Source organism: Tachysurus fulvidraco, chromosome 21 (assembly GCF_022655615.1).
Source record: "Tachysurus fulvidraco isolate hzauxx_2018 chromosome 21, HZAU_PFXX_2.0, whole genome shotgun sequence".
NCBI classification, from domain to species: domain Eukaryota; kingdom Metazoa; phylum Chordata; class Actinopteri; order Siluriformes; family Bagridae; genus Tachysurus; species Tachysurus fulvidraco.
In genome coordinates, this window is record NC_062538.1 from 3,095,816 (window position 1) to 3,116,136 (window position 20,321).

Here is a 20,321-nt window from a genome sequence, read left to right on the forward strand (position 1 = left end):
GGGCTTCTATTTAGAACCATGAGGAACATCTTTTGTGTGGAGAAGAAACTCCACCGGTGGAGAAGAGAAGGTTGTGTGATCGTGGTATCTCCTGCTGCGCTGCTGAAGAAGATCACACAGTGACTAATTCTGCACGGCTGAGATAATCACCATATTGCTACTCTCACTGTCTAAAAGCTTATTAGCTCGGCAGGAGGCGGAGTGACTCAGTCTGCCAGAGAACCTCACGCACACGCCGAACCTCCGCACAGCCTCTGCCTTAATATAGCGTTTTGCTAATGCCGTGTGGCATCTCCCAGAAATCATTTGTGTGTAAATAGGCTCGCGGACCGATTATTAACCGAGCCGCATGCTGCTGAGGAGGATTACAGCGTCCACGCACGACTGTCGGGGTTGAGATCGGCTTCCCACGGTCATCGTTTGGAGCTTTTAGTTCACACGAGTGGGTTTTATGGAGGTTCATTAAGAGAGTAAAAGTGATCTGTGTGAGGAATAAAACACACACACTCACACACACACACACACACACACACACACACACACACACACACACACACACACACACACACACACACACACACACACACACACACAAGACCGTGCTGTTCTACACAAATAGAACTTCAGCATTTTACACAATACGATTCTATACGTGAACCATAAATCTGATACGATTCGATTCGATCCGATACGATGAACGATTCAGTGACGAGGAAACAGTCTCGAGTCAGTGAAGCGTGTTACTCTGTCTGTAGGTGACTCACTGACTTTAGGAATAAACAACACACCAAGATTTCTTTTGCTGTTTATCTGATTTTTATGCTGTTTCTGAATAAAGGATTTGTTCATTTTGTAGCTTTGTTCTTTATTTGTTTTGCTTTTGTTTCTTCTCGCAGTTTTTGCTATTTTTTTGCTGTTTGTTTGTTTTGCTGTTTGTTTGTTTTGCTGTTTGTTTGTTTGTTTTTGCTGTTGTTTGTTTTGCTGTTGTTTGTTTTGCTGTTTGTTTGTTTTTACTGTTGTTTGTTTTGCTGTTGTTTGTTTTGCTGTTTGTTTGTTTGTTTTTGCTGTTGTTTGTTTTGCTGTTGTTTGTTTTGCTGTTGTTTGTTTTGCTGTTTGTTTGTTTTGCTGTTTGTTTGTTTTGCTGTTTGTTTGTTTTTTTTGCTGTTGTTTGTTTTGCTGTTGTTTGTTTTGCTGTTTGTTTGTTTTGCTCTTGTTTGTTTTGCTGTTTGTTTGTTTTTGCTGTTGTTTGTTTTTGCTGTTGTTTGTTTTGCTCTTGTTTGTTTTGCTGTTTGTTTGTTTTGCTGTTTGTTTGTTTTTGCTGTTGTTTGTTTTGCTGTTTGTTTGTTTTGCTGTTTGTTTGTTTTGCTGTTTGTTTGTTTTGCTGTTGTTTGTTTTGCTGTTGTTTGTTTTTGCTGTTGTTTGTTTTGCTGTTTGTTTGTTTTCCTGTTTGTTTGTTTTGCTGTTGTTTGTTTTGCTATTTGTTTTTTTGTTACTGTCGTCCCGACAACGTTGTTTTGTTTGTACATTTTCGGTGTGTTGGGATTTTTGCACTTACAGACCTCCTACTTTTATGTTGGTCTTATATTCTATATATATAAATGTTCTAATATTTATTTAGAGCTTTGAGATGAACATGCAGTGCTTCATAAAACAGCCGAGGGCAAAAGTTTGCACCCCGTGTTTTTTTATTCTTTCTGACATATTATTTAAAGAAATAATAACATAACAAAATAAATGTGCAGAAAAAGAGTCTCACCCAGTCTTCTGTCCTTCATATGAAGAAGATCACAAGATGTGTCCAAGAGAATGAAGAAAGAATGAAGAAAATCTAAGGGTATGAAAGTGAGGGGGGGTGAATGAGAGAGAGAGAGATGGAGAGGGGGGATATGGAGGGAGAGAGATGGAGGGGAGAGAGAAGGAGAGAGAGAGAGAGAGAGAGAGAGAGAGAGAGAGAGAGAGAGAGAAATGGAGAGAGAAAAATAGAGAGGTGGAGAGATGGGGAGAGGGAGAGAGAGAGGTGGAGACAGAGTGAAAGAAGGAGAAGGGGAGAGAGATGGAGAAAGAGAGGTGTAATGAGAGAGAGACAAAGAGGTGGAGAGAGGGGGGGATTGAGAGAGATAGAGAGAGAAAAATAGAGAGGTGGAGAGAGAGAGAGATGGAGAGAGGGGGGAAGAAGGAGAGAGGTAGAAAGATGGAAAGAGAGGTAGAGAGAGAGAGAAGGAGAGGGAGAGAGAGGAGGAGAGGGACAGAGACAGAGAGAGAGAGAGAAAAATAGAGAGATGGAGAGAGAGAGGAAGAGAGAAAAATAGAGAGATGGAGAGAAAGAGAGAGAAAAATAGAGAGAGAGAGAGAGGAAGTGTCTGTTACACATTATAACATATTAGTCCACAGATCTGTGAACACACTAAATGTCTCGGCTCCTAATTAAATCCTCGTTAATGAAGAATGATTATTTATTGTATTTTGAGACAGAGATGGTGAGAAAGTGTGTGATGGAGCATAATGTAGATGATGTAGATGATGTAGCTAAAGTAGATGATGTAGATAATGTAGATGATGTAGCTAAAGTAGATGATGTAGATAATGTAGATAACGTCCTAGTCAGGAGCCGAGACCAGACACGACTGTTCGATGTGTGACGATTACAGAAAAGACGTCTCACACCTTTACGCCAAACCGTCTTAAACCTGTTGATTCTTTCTCCGTAACTTCACGTCACGTCGTCTTTCACTCCGTCCATCACGATTCACATAACGATCCGTTTCAGCAGGTGATCTCGATTCCAGCTGTTTAGGAAGAAAAAAACAAGAAAGGTTTGAAATGTTATGCGGTTAAAGCGTACGGTGTAAGAGCTTTGGGGTGAACCTGCTGTGTTACAGACACCCCACCTCACCCACCCACCCACCCTCTGCTGGAGGCAGATCTGAGATCAGTGTCGGCTGATGAAACGCCAATAAACATCACAAGTGTTTCACTCACAATAGCTCATCAAACATTCATAGCAATTATCAATATTGAGCTGTTTGCCTGGCGACCGGCGACGTGTTTACTAATCGGCCTCAGATTGTGCAGCGGTAATTTATGTCTGCCGTCACGTCTGCAGCGTTGTCAAGCTACCGAACACCATATCAAACATTTATTAGGTGAGTGAAGGAAAATAGGAGCTGGGATCGTAGCTCCGGGGATAGACGGCGTTATCTGAATAATTGCTTGTCCTGAGAAGTCGAATCGTAAAGCTGTAATTTGAAGCATGGTGTTTATTTTAAAGTGGAAAATAAAATATTTCACTTTCTAGTCCTCCATCTTTTCACCCACACACTCAGTCACAGTTAGCTGTATGTTTGTGACTCGGTAGAAGTCTGTAGTAGGAAGTCTTTGTGTATGTGTGTGTGTGTGTGTGTGTGTGTGTGTGTGTGTGTGTGTGTGTGTGTGTGTGTGTTAATAATCACAGTTATCGTTTTACAGAAACAGGTTAAAAAGTCACTCAAAACCTGCAGAGGTCTTTTGGATCTTCGAATGATTTGCATCAGCTCCTCGCTGGCAGAGGACGTCTTCGGACCCGTGTCATGTTAACATTAGGAATAAACACACACACACACACACACACACACACACACACACACACACATCAGCCTCCTACTTCTTGCTGTAAAGGGAATGATTCACCCAGCGTTAATTAACAACCACGATGTTTGCCCTCTGCAATTATCTGATTACAAAATCCTGCAATTAACACAACCTGAAAGCACACAGAACCGGAGCGATGGAAATAATCGTCTTTTGTGAACGTGTTGACCAGGTTTTTGTGTTCAGTGACGCATGAGTGGTCTGTTGAATCCTCGGTGTTCACTGTGAGCTTCACTCCAGCTGTCCTGAGCACCGCTGTGATGTTCAGCTCTAATCCAATTTCACTGAATCGAGCGCATTAGGGTTTCCTTGTGTTGGTAGTTTTGTTCTTTATGTGTTATTGCTGTTGTTTGTTTTACTGTTTGTTTATTTGTTATTGCTGTTGTTTGTTTTACTGTTTGTTTATTTGTTATTGCTGTTGTTTGTTTTACTGTTTGTTTATGTGTTATTGCTGTTGTTTGTTTTACTGTTTGTTTATTTGTTATTGCTGTTGTTTGTTTTACTGTTTGTTTATGTGTTATTGCTGTTGTTTGTTTTACTGTTTGTTTATTTGTTATTGCTGTTGTTTGTTTTACTGTTTGTTTATTTGTTATTGCTGTTGTTTGTTTTACTGTTTGTTTATTTGTTATTGCTGTTGTTTGTTTTACTGTTTGTTTATTTGTTACCGCTGTTGTTTGTTTTACTGTTTGTTTATTTGTTACTGCTGTTTATTTTACTGTTTGTTTATTTGTTATTGCTGTTGTTTATTTTACTGTTTGTTTATTTGTTATTGCTGTTGTTTGTTTTACTGTTTGTTTATTTGTTATTGCTGTTGTTCATTTTACTGTTTGTTTATTTGTTATTGCTGTTGTTTGTTTTACTGTTTGTTTATTTGTTATTGCTGTTGTTCATTTTACTGTTTGTTTATTTGTTACTGATGTTTATTTTACTGTTTGTTTATTTGTTATTGCTGTTGTTTGTTTTACTGTTTGTTTATTTGTTACTGCTGTTGTTTATTTTACTGTTTGTTTATTTGTTATTGCTGATGTTTGTTTTACTGTTTGTTTATTTCTTACTGCTTTTGTTTGTTTTACTGTTTGTTTATTTGTTACTGCTTTTGTTTGTTTTACTGTTTGTTTATTTGTTATTGCTGTTGTTTGTTTTACTGTTTGTTTATTTGCCTTTTGCTCCTGTTTGTTTTGCTATTTGATTGTTTGTTATTGCTGTTTATTTGTTTTTTTCTGTTTGTTTTGGCTGTTGTTTTTTGTTGTGTTTGTAGTTTTGATGTTTTTTATTTTTGCAGTTGTTTTTGCAGTTTGTTTGTTTATTTATTTTTTTCCTTTTGGTGCTTGTATCGCTATTGTTTTTTTATTGCTGTGCATTGTTTTTTGCTGAGCACCGCTGTGACGTTCAGCTCTAATCTAATTTCACCCAACACAAGCCGATATACACAGACGCAGGAAATCAACGTCCAGCCACCAGACAGAGCTTTTTTACTGCCTTTCCACAGTTAAAGAATTTACCCCAAAGGTCCCATAACACTAATATACACCATCATATATCACTTTAGTAAAATTCTAGCTATTTTATTGTTTCAACCAATTACGATGTTAACGATGGTACGAGTTAATGATTATGAACTAGGTTTGTGGTAGCCTAGTGGCTATGGTGTCGGGCTACCGATCGGAAGGTTGTGAGTTCAATTCCTACATCCACCAAGCTGCCACTGCTGGGCCCCTGAGCAAGGCCCTTAACCCTCAATTGCTCAGTTGTACAAAAATGAGATAAAGTCGATAAGGGCTTCTGCTAAATGCTGTAAATGATTAATTGTTATTAGAACTTCACCACGGTCATGTGGAGGAACCATGACCTTTAACGTAAAAGTTCTCAGCTGCTCCTCACACCATTCATATCATTTTAGACACTAGAATGAAATAAAATAAAACAACCGAACAAGACGCTAGACGGTAGCTAGCTCGTTAACAAACAAGCTGACAGACTGACTAAACCCGATGAATTAGAATTCATTACCGACTTGCGTTTGGTTTCGTGTTTTTTTTTTTTCTCAGAAGTTTCCTTTTGGCATTTTTTTTTCTTTTTTCTTTGATACAAACACTTTACAATCGATCTACGGACGTTAGCGACGTAGTTTACTTACATATTTTGCTCATCTTTTTTTCCCACATTTTAACGTTTCTAAACGTTTTTCCAGAATGATAGTAATGTGTGCTCCATATTTTGCATAATTATTCGAAATACTTACAGCGCCCCCTGGTGTACTGGAGTTCAATACACTTCGATTTGATTTGGAAAGCACCTTTAAAAATGGACAGAATCATTCAGAGTATAAATTGAGTAAGAAACCTAGAGAGTAACCTGACTCGAGGTTACCTTTAATCGTCAACAGTTGTTCATTTATATTTGGAAAGGACAAAAAAAAAAAGCTAAGAATGAACTGCTGGATGTTTGGAGAAAGTATAAAATGGATAGTTCCATAGTTTCCCAAAGGCATCATACTGAGGATCTGTGTTAAGCTAAAAACCACATATCATTTTCTAGAGAGAGAGATCTTCTGAATTCTTCCTGTTTGTTTCACTTTCAGCTCCTTTCAGCTCAAGGCTTTTTTTTTCTCTCTTCCACAGAAAGCCTGTACAGACTGAGACACCCTCGCTGTGCACCACAGAGCAGTGTAGACGGTCTGGAGGACATGGAGGTGAGCGCTCTCATCCCTCTTCTGAAGGTCACAGACATAGGGCTGATATCTGAGCTGATCTGGATAATCAGATTTTAAACCACATTATATAGAATCCCACATTAGAGTAGCAAAGGGAGGTGGGATGACATTTGTCCTGCCTGTTACCCCGCAGAGGAAATGCAGGACGCAGCTGTTGATCCTGGTTGTTCACGGAGGTCACATTCTAGACTCCGGCGGCGGCGATTCAGGCGGGAAGGCGGGGGACGCTGCTACCCTGGGGTCGGTGTTGGAGCGGGTGGCGCGAGCTCACTTCCAGGAAGCAGCAGACAGCATACTGGTGCGCTTGGTGCCCTGCCCTCCTGTATGTGCAGAAGCCTTCTCGCTTGTCTCTCAGTGAGTTCTTTATTTTCCTAAATACGAATGATTTTGTACTGAAACAACATCATTATACATCTTTTTTTTTTTCCTTCTCCATTTTCCATCTGTCCGGCATGTGCGAGTCTTTTCCCGCTGCCCCAGATTCCGCCTCAAGGCTTAAAGTGTTTTGAGATGCTTCTCTGCTCACCATGGTTATAAAGCCTGCTTATTTCAGTTCATTGTACTTCCTGGCAGCATGAGCTCATCTGAATATTCCTTCAGGCACCGTCCTGTATTGGCTCGAGAGTCTTCTGCCAGTGAAAATCCCAGAAGATCTGCAGTTTCTGAAACACTTATCCAGGAACCAACAAGAAGTTCTCGACCTGTACATTGTGTGACGTGATGCATTGAGTCGCTCTCGCACGATTGGCTGGTTGGATCTCAGAAGAAAATGTTACTATGCTGAGTTTTATTTTTAAAGATGATAGGAAGATCTGATTGGATCAGGATGAGATGCTGGTCACGGTGGTCCATTCACAGGGCCACACACGTTCACACCTCATTAGCACCCTTATTCAACCAGGGGCACTTTAGAGTATTTGAGATATAATTCATTTACGTGGATGGTGTTGGGATGGTGTACAGAGGCGTGTCAACATGACACACATTTACATTTACAGACGTTTAGCAGACGCCCTTATATCCAGAGCGACTTACATTTTTATCTCATTTTTATACAACCGACCAACTGAGGGTTAAGGGCCTTGCTCAGGGGCCCAGCAGTGGGAACCTGGTGGACGTAGGAATCGAACTCACAACCTTCCGATTGGTAGCCCAACCAAACATAAGCACTAGGCTACAACATCCACACTACTTTCAGGTTATTTACACACGTCTCTGAATGCCGTGGTGCATTAAAGAAGGCTGCATGTGCTTTTTAACAGCTAGTGATCACCACCTGCTTCCATAAATCATCGCATCAATTTAGCTAAGTGCGTGTTGATGCTTTTGTCGATCTCCGGCTGGACTCGACGTGACGCAAAGACAAGATAAATGTTTCAAAGTCCTTACTTATCTGCGCTCGGAGACTCAGCTGACGACAAGAGCCTGAAAAAAACCCAGTTTGAATATAAGATGCAGTTTCAAGTTTCATTTATTTTACTCCTTCTTTATACTTTCCCTTAGATGTTTCTCATGTCTTCCCTCAAACCGTTAAAAGTCCTGACGTCTTCCATCCTTCCCGGGAGTAAGGCTTCTGCTTAAATACAAAAATAACAACCACGTTCTGTTGGTAAATAAGGAGAAAGCTGAGACTTAACACCACCTCAGCAGGGGCACTTGGGGTCAATTATTATTAAACAGACACTATCTGGTTTGGAACACAACAGCAGGGATGCCGGAGCTTTACCGCCGTAATGAGGCGTGTAGGTCACAGAGACAGAGAAGATGGAGAATTTTTTTTAGTGCATCTACTTCACTCAGTCTTCTCCCAGTGGAGGCTGAGCTTCACACACATCATCACTGAATTCATGATTCGGAGATTGTTTCCCCTCTAAAAGTGACCCGAGACTGGGTTAGAACTTTAGCCTCAATTAAGGATCATAGACGCTCTCGTTTCTAAGGCCAAAAATCGGAGTCTTGTGTCCATATTGAGCATCGAACGTCTTCGTCTGGTCTCGGTCCACGGCGGTGGTTAATTTGAAGCTCGTATGAAAGCAGACCTTCAGAGCTTTACGGATTTGTAGTGTTTCATCATCAGTATTTCTTTAGCCTGCTAGCGGTGATATTTTCATAGAAAGGTTCTAAAAAACTTTTTTTCCAGACAGATCTTCTGGAAAATATCTTCAAAGTAAAGAGTGATATCAACCCAGTTACTGCTCTCTGAGATGCCCCGAGTGTTTGTTTCTTCTGTGTAAGGTTCTCAACCCCATGGTCCCATGAGTCCATAGCAGCATTTAAGAGATGGTAAAAACTGGATCTGTGGACGTTTCCTCTGGTGAGGGCGAGTCCTACGTGCATGGAAATGACTTTAATAACGCGTCTTCGGTTTGCTTTGCAGTTTGAATCCGTACAGCTACGACGAGAGCTGTGTTTGCAGTAGCGTGGATCACTTGCCGTTGGCCGCTCTGCCCATCCTCACCATCGCCGCTCCTCAGTACCAGGAGGCCGTAGCGACTGTGATCGCTCAGGCCAATCAGGTGTATCACGACTTCATCCAGTCTCCTGAAGGGCTGGGCTTCACCGGGCAGGTAATCCTCAGTTCTGCATGAATCATATCTCAGTGCTACAGCTCCCTGTAGTGACGGCTGTGTAATGCGCTTACTGTTAAAGGGGCGGTGCACGGTTTTTGAAAGCCAATGTTGACATTTGAAATCACCAAAACAAACACGCCCCTAACCCAAATGGGTGTCACCACTGTATTGATAGCTCCGCCCACACATACATACGTAACCCAGGCAACTAATATGGCGGAACGTGCCGGGGTGACTAGCCGAGGGGAGATTTTTATCAATAAATGATCACAATGAGTGATACAGATGTGTTTTTGTAGTACTGTGTGTTGTACTGTTAAAGGTTTCATGCGGAAGACGATGTTTAACACCTAGAACCCGAGGCAGGTATCCGCCATGTCAGTGTTTCAATCGCTTTCGGTTTCATGTCACGTTTGTTTTGTTAGTCGGCCGACTCAGTTTTCTGAAGCGTTTCTCAAACATCGTGCACCGCACCTTTAAACACTAACATAATCAAGGAATCACGTTCATAGGGTGAAGTTTGATGCGTTACTTCAATGCGCTTGTTAGCACGTTTTTGTTTCTAAAGTAACGATTCGATTTACACGAGGAACAGCTTTTCTGTGAAGGAGTCTCCGGTACCAGCATAAAGCTGTGCTTCAGAAGGCTTTGTGGTTTCTCTGTAACTCTTATTAACAAAAAGCCGATTGGTGGTAGGGGGAGCATGGTGGCTTAGTGGTTAGCACGTTCGCCTCACACCTCCAGGGTCGGGGGTTCGATTCCCGCCTCCACCTTGTGTGTGTGGAGTTTGCATGTTCTCCCCGTGCCTCGGGGGTTTCCTCCGGGTACTCCGGTTTCCTCCCCCGGTCCAAAGACATGCATGGTAGGTTGATTGGCATCTCTGGAAAATTGTCCGTAGTGTGTGAGTGTGTGAGTGAATGAGAGTGTGTGTGTGTGTGTGTGCCCTGTGATGGGTTGGCACTCCGTCCAGGGTGTATCCTGCCTCGATGCCCGATGACGCCTGAGATAGGCACAGGCTCCCCGTGACCCGAGAAGTTCGGATAAGCGGTAGATAATGAATGAATGAATGAAATGAGTAATCGAAGTAAATGATACTTGCATGTTTAGAGCACATAAGTCTAATCTCATTTAATGGTTGTGTTTTTAATTCAAAATGTAAATGTAATCAATGTGAATGCCATTACATCAAAAATATTTTGAAGAAATAAATAATTACTAATAACATCGGTATGAGCCTGTGGAAAACCGAGCAGACGCAGAAACGAGGTCAGTGAATAAAATGCATCATTAGGCTTATTAGCATTTCTCACAGTGTGACAGTGAATGTATTTAAATGTGGGATGTTTTCTCGTCGTTTTTCTCCTCAGGTGTGCTTGGTGGCTGACTGCGTTGGTGGAGTGCTTTGTTTCGATGCGCTGTGTTTTAGCGGCGACAAGCGACACGGAAGTCCCAAGACGAACACAAGGAACTACAGCACCGAGAGCCTCAAGGTAAACACCTTCCTCCGTACACACGGTGTCTTTGTCCCACACATACTGTACACTTCAGTTCTCTAGGTTTCGACCTTTTCATGTCAGTCTGGCTTCGGGCTTTATCTGATATAATATATGTCTGCTTTTGACGAGTCCTTCGTCTTGTTCTCAGAAGTCAAAGCGCTTCCGTCCTCTCGTAACATACCTCCTGAATTGTCTCCTTATCTTCTCTTCATCCACACAAAGCTTTCATGTCCATTGTGAGAGAATTACGGATGTCGCCGTGATCGGCATCGTGCCACTGTCGGCGGAGGCTAGCGTCGACTCATCCAGACATTTTCAGCATAAAAATGAAAGGGATCGCTAAGTTATGTCTGCAGACAAGTCTCGAGCGAGACACTGAAAGGAACAGGATGCTACTGGCAGCACAGCTGGCTAAAAACACGGACACGTAGATGTTAAACCTACCGAGTGCGTGTTAAAATGAGCAAAAAAAAAGAATCACCATAATTGATTTCAAAATAATTTAAAATAAAGCAGCGGTAGATTGCATGATGAAACCCTCGGTTTCAAACTACCTTCTCAATTTGGAGCAATTATCATGGTTGAAATGAGTTTTTGTTTCCCCCCCAGTGGACGCACAGATGATGCAGGTACACACGTGGCTCAGTTGGCATCAGCGAGTGAGTCCCAGCAGTACGTCTGCCTGGCCACTTTGTTCTGATGTTTTAATGAGCACTCAGTCACCTGCGCAGTGCCACGGGGGAGGGGCAACCCATATACCAGATGCTGCATTAGTGAATGATGTAGCAGGAGATTTGAGACTGAGGGAAAAGAAAGCATTAAAGTCTTAAAACCCATATCTGGGATGCTAAGTGACTCAGCGTTAAACTGAGCAGGTGAGGATCTCGCACAAGGACCCAACACTGGCAGCTGTGCAATTCGTCATCACCATTGAGCCATTGCTGCCCATTGTTTGGTCTCAGACAATGATGGCTCAAACAGGTGAGGTATAATCAAATAGGCAAGCAGTGGTGTCTCAAACAGGCAAGCAGTGGTGTCTTATACAGGTGAGCAGTGGTGTCTTATACAGGTGAGCAGTGGTGTCTTATACAGGTGAGCAGTGGTGTCTTATACAGGTGAGCGGTGGGGCTTATACAGGTGAGCAGTGGGGCTTATACAGGTGAGCAGTGGTGTCTTATACAGGTGAGCAGTGGTGTCTTATACAGGTGAGCAGTGGGTCTTATACAGGTGAGCAGTGGGGCTTATACAGGTGAGCAGTGGTGTCTTATACAGGTGAGCAGTGGTGTCTTATACAGGTGAGCAGTGGGGCTTATACAGATGAGCAGTGGGGCTTATACAGGTGAGCGGTGGGGCTTATACAGGTGAGCGGTGGGGCTTATACAGGTGAGCAGTGGGGTCTTATACAGGTGAGCAGTGGTGTCTTATACAGGTGAGCAGTGGGGCTTATACAGGTGAGCAGTGGGGCTTATACAGGTGAGCAGTGGGGCTTATACAGGTGAGCAGTGGGGCTTATACAGGTGAGCTGTGGTGTCTTATACAGGTGAGCAGTGGTGTCTTATACAGGTGAGCAGTGGGTCTTATACAGGTGAGCAGTGGGGCTTATACAGGTGAGCAGTGGGGCTTATACAGGTGAGCAGTGGGTCTTATACAGGTGAGCAGTAGTGTCTTATACAGGTGAGCAGTGGGGCTTATACAGGTGAGCAGTGGGGCTTATACAGGTGAGCAGTGGGGCTTATACAGGTGAGCAGTGGGGCTTATACAGGTGAGCAGTGGGGCTTATACAGGTGAGCAGTGGTGTCTTATACAGGTGAGCAGTGGGGTCTTATACAGGTGAGCAGTGGTGTCTTATACAGGTGAGCAGTGGGGTCTTATACAGGTGAGCAGTGGGGCTTATACAGGTGAGCAGTGGGGTCTTATACAGGTGAGCAGTGGGGCTTATACAGGTGAGCAGTGGGGTCTTATACAGGTGAGCAGTGGTGTCTTATACAGGTGAGCAGTGGGGTCTTATACAGGTGAGCAGTGGGGCTTATACAGGTGAGCAGTGGGGGCTTATACAGGTGAGCAGTGGGGCTTATACAGGTGAGCAGTGGGGTCTTATACAGGTGAGCAGTGGGGCTTATACAGGTGAGCGGTGGGGTCTTATACAGGTGAGCAGTGGGGCTTATACAGGTGAGCAGTGGGGTCTTATACAGGTGAGCGGTGGGGCTTATACAGGTGAGCAGTGGGGTCTTATACAGGTGAGCAGTGGGGCTTATACAGGTGAGCAGTGGGGCTTATACAGGTGAGCAGTGGGGCTTATACAGGTGAGCAGTGGGGTCTTATACAGGTGAGCGGTGGTGTATTATACAGGTGAGCAGTGGGGCTTATACAGGTGAGCAGTGGTGGCAGTTGCCTCTTGGCACACCTTAATAATACCTGATCGTTTGAATTCCACTATCGTTGCACACAACATGTCTCACTCTATGGCAAAAATGTAACCATCTTATAATGGATGCTTACTACATTTGCCTCACACCTCCGAGGTTAGAGTTCTATTCCCTGGAGTGTTCTCTCCATGCTTTGGGGTTCTCTGGTTTCATCCGCCAGTCCAAAGACAACCGATGTAGGTTGATTGGCACTTCTAAATTTTCTGTAGTGTGTGAATGGGTGTTTGAGTGTGTGCATGATCGTGCCCTGAGAGGGACCGGTAGCCCACCAGGGTGTCCCCTGCCTTATGAGTCCTTAGGGATTGTACAGATTCAAGGTTTCCTGTGACCTTGTGTCGGCTAAGTGGTACAAAAAATGGATGGATGGATAGTGGCTGCTTCCAGCATGTTATTTCATAAATCATCTCATGAACATTGAATTGCTGAGCACGATCAACACAAAGGTGTTTAGGCTTCACTATCGGGCAATCACCAAACCTGAATCGAGTAGAAAAACATCGAAGTGTGGTGCAATAGGAGATTTACAGCACTGATGGACAGAAAAATGTTATATTATATGATGCAACCATAGCAACATGTTCAATCCATTCCATGAAGAATTGAGGTGCTGTTCTGAAAGTAAAGGGAAGCCGGCATTAATATGGTGTTCCTGGGTGTACGATTCGTCTGTTCTTCCTAGGAGAAGCCAGGAGCAATGAGCAGTCTGAGTCCCACTCTGAGGAGCAGCAAACGCCTGAGCAAGAGCAACATAGACGTGTCAGCACCGTGGAACTCGGCGTCGGCCCTGGGACGTCCGCTCATCCGCAAGCAGAGCGACTCGTGTGACACGGACATCTCCGGAAGTCAGAGAGAGGTCTTCTTCAGCAGGTCAGACTCGTTACTTCTGGCTAATTTCACTCAAGTCCGTGCTACAGTACATCGTCATTTTAGTTCAAAACTGTATCTTTTTTGGGCTTTTCAGACTTGGTGCTAATTGTTTGTTTTTTTTTTCTTTTTTTTTATAGCTATGACTTAAGATCGAGATCAAACAAGTCAGAAATTCACATTAATAAAAATTATACTCATATAGCAATTTAGTCACTTTAGTTCCTGTTGCTAAATCTTAAGTGAGTGACGTGACATACGGCTAAGTACGGTGACCCATCCAAAGTGCACACACACACTGTGAACACACACACACACACACTGTGAACACACACCCAGAGCGGCGGGCGGCCATTTATGCTGCGGCGCCCGGGGAGCAGTTAGGGGGGATTCGGTGCCTCGCTCAAGGGCATCTCAGTCGTGGTATTGCCAGTCTGAGAATCGAACGCACAACCTTAGGGTTAGGAGTCAGACTCTCTAACCGTTAGGGCATGACTTCCCATTAAACGTGTCATATTGAGCATACAGTGCACTCTTTAAGGTCTAAAATATTGCATCCTCTATGTGTTGAGCATCTATGGTGTATACAATATTAATGAATATTTTATTAATTATAATGCTTAAAGGCTTTTTATATATTTATTTATATATTTATATATTTATATATTTATTTTATTATATTTTATTTTATTTTATTTTATTCAGTTGTCTTCTTGGGTTTCCGGAAATGTTTTCCTCATGTTTCTGTGAACGTAATATTAAGTGTGTTAATATAAAGCTTATAGAAGTCAGGATTGAGCTGTTAGCTACGGATACGGAAGAGATCAGGTTGCGCTCTTTATGTGTGTGTGTGTGTGTGCGAGAGACAGAGACAGAGAGAGAGAGAGAGAGAGAGAGAGAGAGAGAGAGAGAGAGAGAGAGAGAGATTAAAGGTTGCCTTTTTCGACTCCTTTATCATTTGTAATGTTGCTCCCATATAAAACAGTTCGGCTCAAGCCCAGACATTTTTATGGTCATGATTGAGGACAATGTCCCGTCCAGAGACAAGCTGTTTCGTGTTGAGGTTTTGTCCAACCTGACCATCGAAAATACTCTCATTAATTAATGTTTTTTTTTCATTGGTTGTTAAATCTTACCCAGATACAATAGTGCTATTTTCTGATTGGCTGTTGTGTAGCCTCTTTTATTTGATTGGCTGATAAGTGTCAGGCTCGACTAAGAACTCCAGGTGAGACGCGCTTGTTTCCTGCCCGGTTCCATAGAGACAGCGGTGTGGACAGATACATTCTGGGTGCTGCGGCTTATTAAATATATGATAAATAGTCAAAAAGTTTTTCTGCGTGAGAAATACGACATGTTGCGGGAGAGCGGGACAAAAGACCGACATGCGTGACTGTCCCTCTCAGTGTGTGACACTTGACAGCCCTGGAAACGTTAGCTAGTGAGTAGGAATTAGCAAAATTCCCAAATTGAGAAACTGCGGGTTTAGTATTTGGTTGGTCTATTAGTAGGACTTCCGTTGTTTAAAAAAAATCATCGAGAAAAAAAAACAAACCCTAATTTATTCAGCGGTACTGAAATTTATCTCGCTTTTAGATCGCGACTTGATTTTGACCTCCGTTCGTCAGCCTCGTAAAGGTCAGCTGAAACACGGATTTAACTACGTCGTTCCACCAGCGGCGTCAGGTTAACTAATTCATCCTGCCGGGTTGCCGGGGAAAGTAGAGCCGTGAGGGAAGAGCAGATTTACATGCGGAGTCGGGGTCTGTGATGAAGAACAGGATGTAAATAAATATGCATGGATTAGCTTTATGCTGTAAAGCTCAAGCTCGACGTCGGTTCGTTTGTCGATCCTCCTTCTTGTGTTTTAAGAAGAAAATGTAACCAGAGAATGCAGCATTAATGAGTGAAGAGCAACCCAAGATTGAGGAGATTGATTGAGATTAAGTCTGGTTTTTTTTTAAATCTTGTTGTTTTTCCCTTTCAGTCTGTCTCAGGATGAAGAGATGAACCCTGGGCAGGATCAGAACCCAGGCTGCTTTGACTTTGAGGTCTCAGACTGCTTTCTGCTGGGCTGCCCGTTAGGACTGGTGCTGGCCATGAGGAGAACCGTGCTGCCGGTCGTGCAGAGTAAATAACACCCCCAACACACAGGCGCTGAAATCAGAGCAAAAAAAACAAAAAAAAAGAACAAGGCTCGGTGTTTACAGACTCAGTGTTAGATTAGATCTCAAGGACTTAAGACCTGACAAGCTGACTTCATTTAAGAAGCACTCCACTCCCCCCTGCTGGTCTCTCTCTCTCTCTCTCTCTCTCTCTCTCTCTCTCTCTCTCTCTCACACACACACACACACACACACTTTTTGATTCTCTACCTCTCATTGTTTTTCTCTCCCTCTTTGACTGTCACTCTCTCTGAATCTTTTTCTTTCTGACTTTATTATGCTCTTGCTTTCTAGCTCTCTTTTTCGCTCTCACTCGCTCCTTCTCTCTACTTATTCGCTTTCTCTCATGTTCTCTTTTGTTCTCTCTTTGTCTTCTTCTCACTCACTCACTCTCTCTACCCCTCATTTTTGCATACAATATTGGCAAAGCATCAATTTATCACGATAAAAAGATTTTAAGGTGCCACTGTAGGACAAAAGTTCTCTCTGCCTCTCTCTGTCTCTGTCTCTGTCTCTCTCTCTGTCTCTCTCTCTCTCTGTCTCTCTCTCCCCAGTTGACCAGTTGCGTCCAGCCTGCTCACAAATCTTCAATCTGTTCTACCCGTCTGACCCATCTGCCTCACGTCTGGAGCCCCTGCTGTACCCGCCTCTCACACAGCTGCCCCCCTTCACTGTGCCACGCTACCAGCGCTGCCCCCTGGGCGACGGGCGCTCCGCTCTCATCGGTAAAAAAACCACACAGTAATTCCACATAATCTCACAGGTCAAGAATAAACCAGCTGCAGTGGTGTGGAGTATTTTACATGAATATAAACCTAGTCTAATAGAGCAAGCCTTTCAATGTGGGAGGGGCTTATTTTGTCTCTCCTGTCAATCACAGCAATGCTGACCAATCATAGGCACCTGTAAGCTCATGTAAATCTGATAACTTCAGCCGGCTTTACGTGTGTCTCTCTCTTTCTGTCTCACTCTCTCTCTCTCTCCCCCTCCCTTCTGCTTCCTTTTTCCTGCTCTCTTTCTCCACCTTTCTATTTATTTCTCTCTATCTCTCTCTCTTTCAGTAACTCACTGTCCCTTTCCATTTCTCTTTCTCTCCTTTTCCCTTCCTCTCTCTCTCTCTCTCTCTCTCTCTCTCTCTCTCCCCCTTCTCCTTCCTCTTCCTCACCCTTTCTTCTATCTCCCTCGCCGTCTATCTGTTTTTCTTTCCATCGCTCTCTCTCCTCCTCCTCCTTCTTTCTCTCTGTGTCTCCCTCTCTCTCTGGCTCTCTCTCTCTTCCTCCTCTCCCTCTCACCATCTCTCTCTCTCTCTCTCTACACAACTCTGTACAGCTCTTTCGCTCTCTATCTCTTTCATCTCTTGCTCTCTCTCCCTCTCTCTCTCACCATTATCACCCACCCTCTATCTCACTCTCTTCCCCTCTCCCTCTCACCATCTCTCTCTCTACAACTCTGTACAGCTCTTTCGCTCTCTATCTCTTTCATCTCTTGCTCTCTCTCTCACCATTATCACCCACCCTCTATCTCACTCTCTTCCCCTCTCTCTCTCACCATCTCTCTCTCTACAACTCTGTACAGCTCTTTCACTCTCTATCTCTTTCATCTCTTGTTCTCCCTCCCTCCCTCTCTCCCTCCCTTTTTATTTATTTGCTTCCATATTAGGTTCAGTAAACTGGCCAGGCTGAGGTCAGGAGCAGCTTCACACGGAGGTTAAAGTGCAAGTGTTCCTGCGTGCTAGACGAGCGCCGCGACCCTTTCTCTTTTACCCTCACCCCTTTCACAGCCCAGGCATCATGCCAAACTTACAGGCAGAAACATTTCCAATTTAAATCCCTTCGCATTAACAATTGAAGCGTTCAGGTTCATGACGGTGTTCAGGTTGACGCCAGAAGCTGGATCTTCTCTTTCAGCTGTTACACTACACAGTGGGAGTTTATTCCTTCTTTCTCTCCCTCTCTATCTTTCTCTAGCTGACACTGTGGTTAAACAGACGTCGGAAGGAAGTGCCGATGTTGTCCAGAGTCCGTGCTGTAAGACAACGAGCGATGGGACATCTTCTAACGGCGAGGAGAAGGACGGTCGGACAGAACAGACCGTCTCACAACGTGAGATCTCATCTTACGTTTACGGCATTTGGCAGACGAGTTTATCTCATTTATACAGCTGAGCGCTTGAGGGTTAAGGGCCTTGCTCAGGGGCCCACGAGTGGCTACTCGGTCACCTTCTGACCGGTATTCCAACACCTTAACCAGTGAGCTACTGCTACACCTTCACACTTACACTCACTGTACACCAGCAAGACACCAGACTTTACATTCACTTACATATAAAAATGTCCACCAAAAACAGGAAGTTCTGGAAAGTTCTGCTCTTAAATCAGGACTTTTTGGACAAACATGGACGCCTCCACATGGGTGGATCAACTGGTTAAGGTTCAAGACGCAGGACCGCCAAGCTGCCACTTTTGGGCCCCTGAACAAGGCCCTTAATCCCCCAAACCCACCCACACCCTGCCCCGGTGGTGCTGTATCATGTTTGACCCTGCACTCTGACCCCAACCACCAAAGTTTGTGTGATATGTGAGGGGAGAATTTCACTGTTCTGTGATAGACAGGCAACGAAATACTGTAAAGGCTTCTTTTCTTTTATGTTTGTTTGTTTGTTTGTTTGTTTGTTTGTTTGTTTGTATCAAGCAACAATCGATTCAGCTAATTATGATGAGTCGTGTTTATTTGTTTGTGGTTAAACATCCCATCCTAAATTTCTTCCCCACGTTCTCTGTTATAATAAACACAATTTGACCTTTAACATAAATACCTCATGGGGGCACGGTGGCTTAGTGGTTAGCACGTTCGCCTCACACCTCCAGGGTTGGGGTTTGATTCCCGCCTCCGCCTTGTGTGTGTGGAGTTTGCATGTTCTCCCCGTGCCTCGGGGGTTTCCTCCGGGTACTCCGGTTTCCTCCCTCAGTCCAAAGACATGCATGGTAGGTTGATTGGCATCTCTGGAAAATTGTCCGTAGTGTGTGTGTGTGTGTGAATGAGAGTGTGTGAAGCAACTCGAGGATTTCAGGGCCAGAAATATTACTGCTTTTATTGTGTAGTAATTATTGTTTAATAAACTGAAAAAAATGATCATGTTAGATACAGCACAGTTTATTGCTCAGTCATTACCCTGATTTTTTCTTTCTCTCTCTCTTTTTTTTTCATACCTTTCAGTATGTAGCAGGTGGTGGGGTCTGAAGCGTCTGGATTACGTGCTCTACTGCCCTGATGTTCTCACGGCGTTCCCCACTGTAGCTCTGCCTCATCTGTTCCACGCTTCATACTGGGAGTCTACAGATGCTGTGGCCTTCATCCTCAGACAGGTCAAACTAATGTATTTTTGACAAACGCTTGCAAGCCCGGAAGTTGTTCGCTTAGTAGTTCGATACGCTACAGTACATGTTCGAACGATTGTGGGCCCCTGACCATCACACCCATATGTGGTTCTTCTGCAAAACAAAATTGGAAGCACATGACAATGTGACTGTGGACAAATCAAAGCTCCATGAAGACGGGGCAGTGGTGGCTCAACTGGTTAAGGCTCTGGGGTGTTGATCAGACGATCTGGGTTCAAGGCCCTGCACAGCCACCGCTGTGCCCTCAACCCTCCGTGCTCCAGGGGTGCTGTATCATAGCTGCCCCTGCACTCTGACCCCAACCTCCTCAGTTGGGGTATGTGAAGAAAAGAATTCCACTGTGCTGTAACGTACATGTGGCGATAATAAAGGCTTCTATGCCCCTGTTAAAATAAATAAATAAATAAATAAATAAATAAATAAGACACGGTGTGGACGTTACAAGCCACTCCATGGTTGGAGTAGAAGAACTCGAGTGTCCTGCACAGACCACAACGAACACCTTCAGGATGAACTGGAACACCGACCGAACCCCAGACCTCCATCAGCGCCAGTGATCCCGCTAATCGCTAGATCTTGTTGTCACCAGATGTCCACGCTACAACATCCCGGAACCCCGGGAAAACGATCGATCGGTGTTTATTTTAAGCAAAATAATGAAAAATACTTCTCACAAATCAAAGCTCCATGCTCGAGTGTCAGTAAGAGTTCATGTTGATGTGAATTGCAGACTTCTACGCTGTCACACGAGGACCACTGATATAATGAGGCTCTTTATCTCACTTTTGTCAGTTAGCAATGTCACCTGAAATCACATGCAGTACACCATGTCACATAAGGCACCTTTTTGTACTGTACACGAGTCCTTATCCTAAATGAGGTCATCCTTAAGCACCTTGCCGACTAGACATAATGCAGACCGTGCGGTCGTGACAGAGTCGTCCTGAATAACGTCCCTCTTGCTGGCGAATTAACCGCATGATGCAACGCGGCAATTACGTAGCGCAACCGGTCTCTGTCCATTGTTTGTGTTCTGTAAAGAATCTAAAATAAACGTTGGACT

General features: G+C 43.8%; 1 protein-coding gene across 1 annotated transcript in view; it reads left to right on the forward strand.

Annotated features, from left to right (window-relative positions):
- Positions 1-20,321, forward strand: part of plrdgb (PITP-less RdgB-like protein) — a 69,843-nt gene that overhangs the window by 38,795 nt on the left and 10,727 nt on the right. The window contains exons 4-12 of the mRNA XM_027153385.2: positions 6,249-6,319; positions 6,474-6,694; positions 8,718-8,907; positions 10,278-10,400; positions 13,512-13,699; positions 15,684-15,826; positions 16,416-16,586; positions 17,829-17,963; positions 19,077-19,225. Of these exons, the coding sequence (XP_027009186.2) occupies positions 6,249-6,319; positions 6,474-6,694; positions 8,718-8,907; positions 10,278-10,400; positions 13,512-13,699; positions 15,684-15,826; positions 16,416-16,586; positions 17,829-17,963; positions 19,077-19,225 (1,391 nt within the window). The remainder of the gene's footprint in view (positions 1-6,248; positions 6,320-6,473; positions 6,695-8,717; positions 8,908-10,277; positions 10,401-13,511; positions 13,700-15,683; positions 15,827-16,415; positions 16,587-17,828; positions 17,964-19,076; positions 19,226-20,321) is intronic.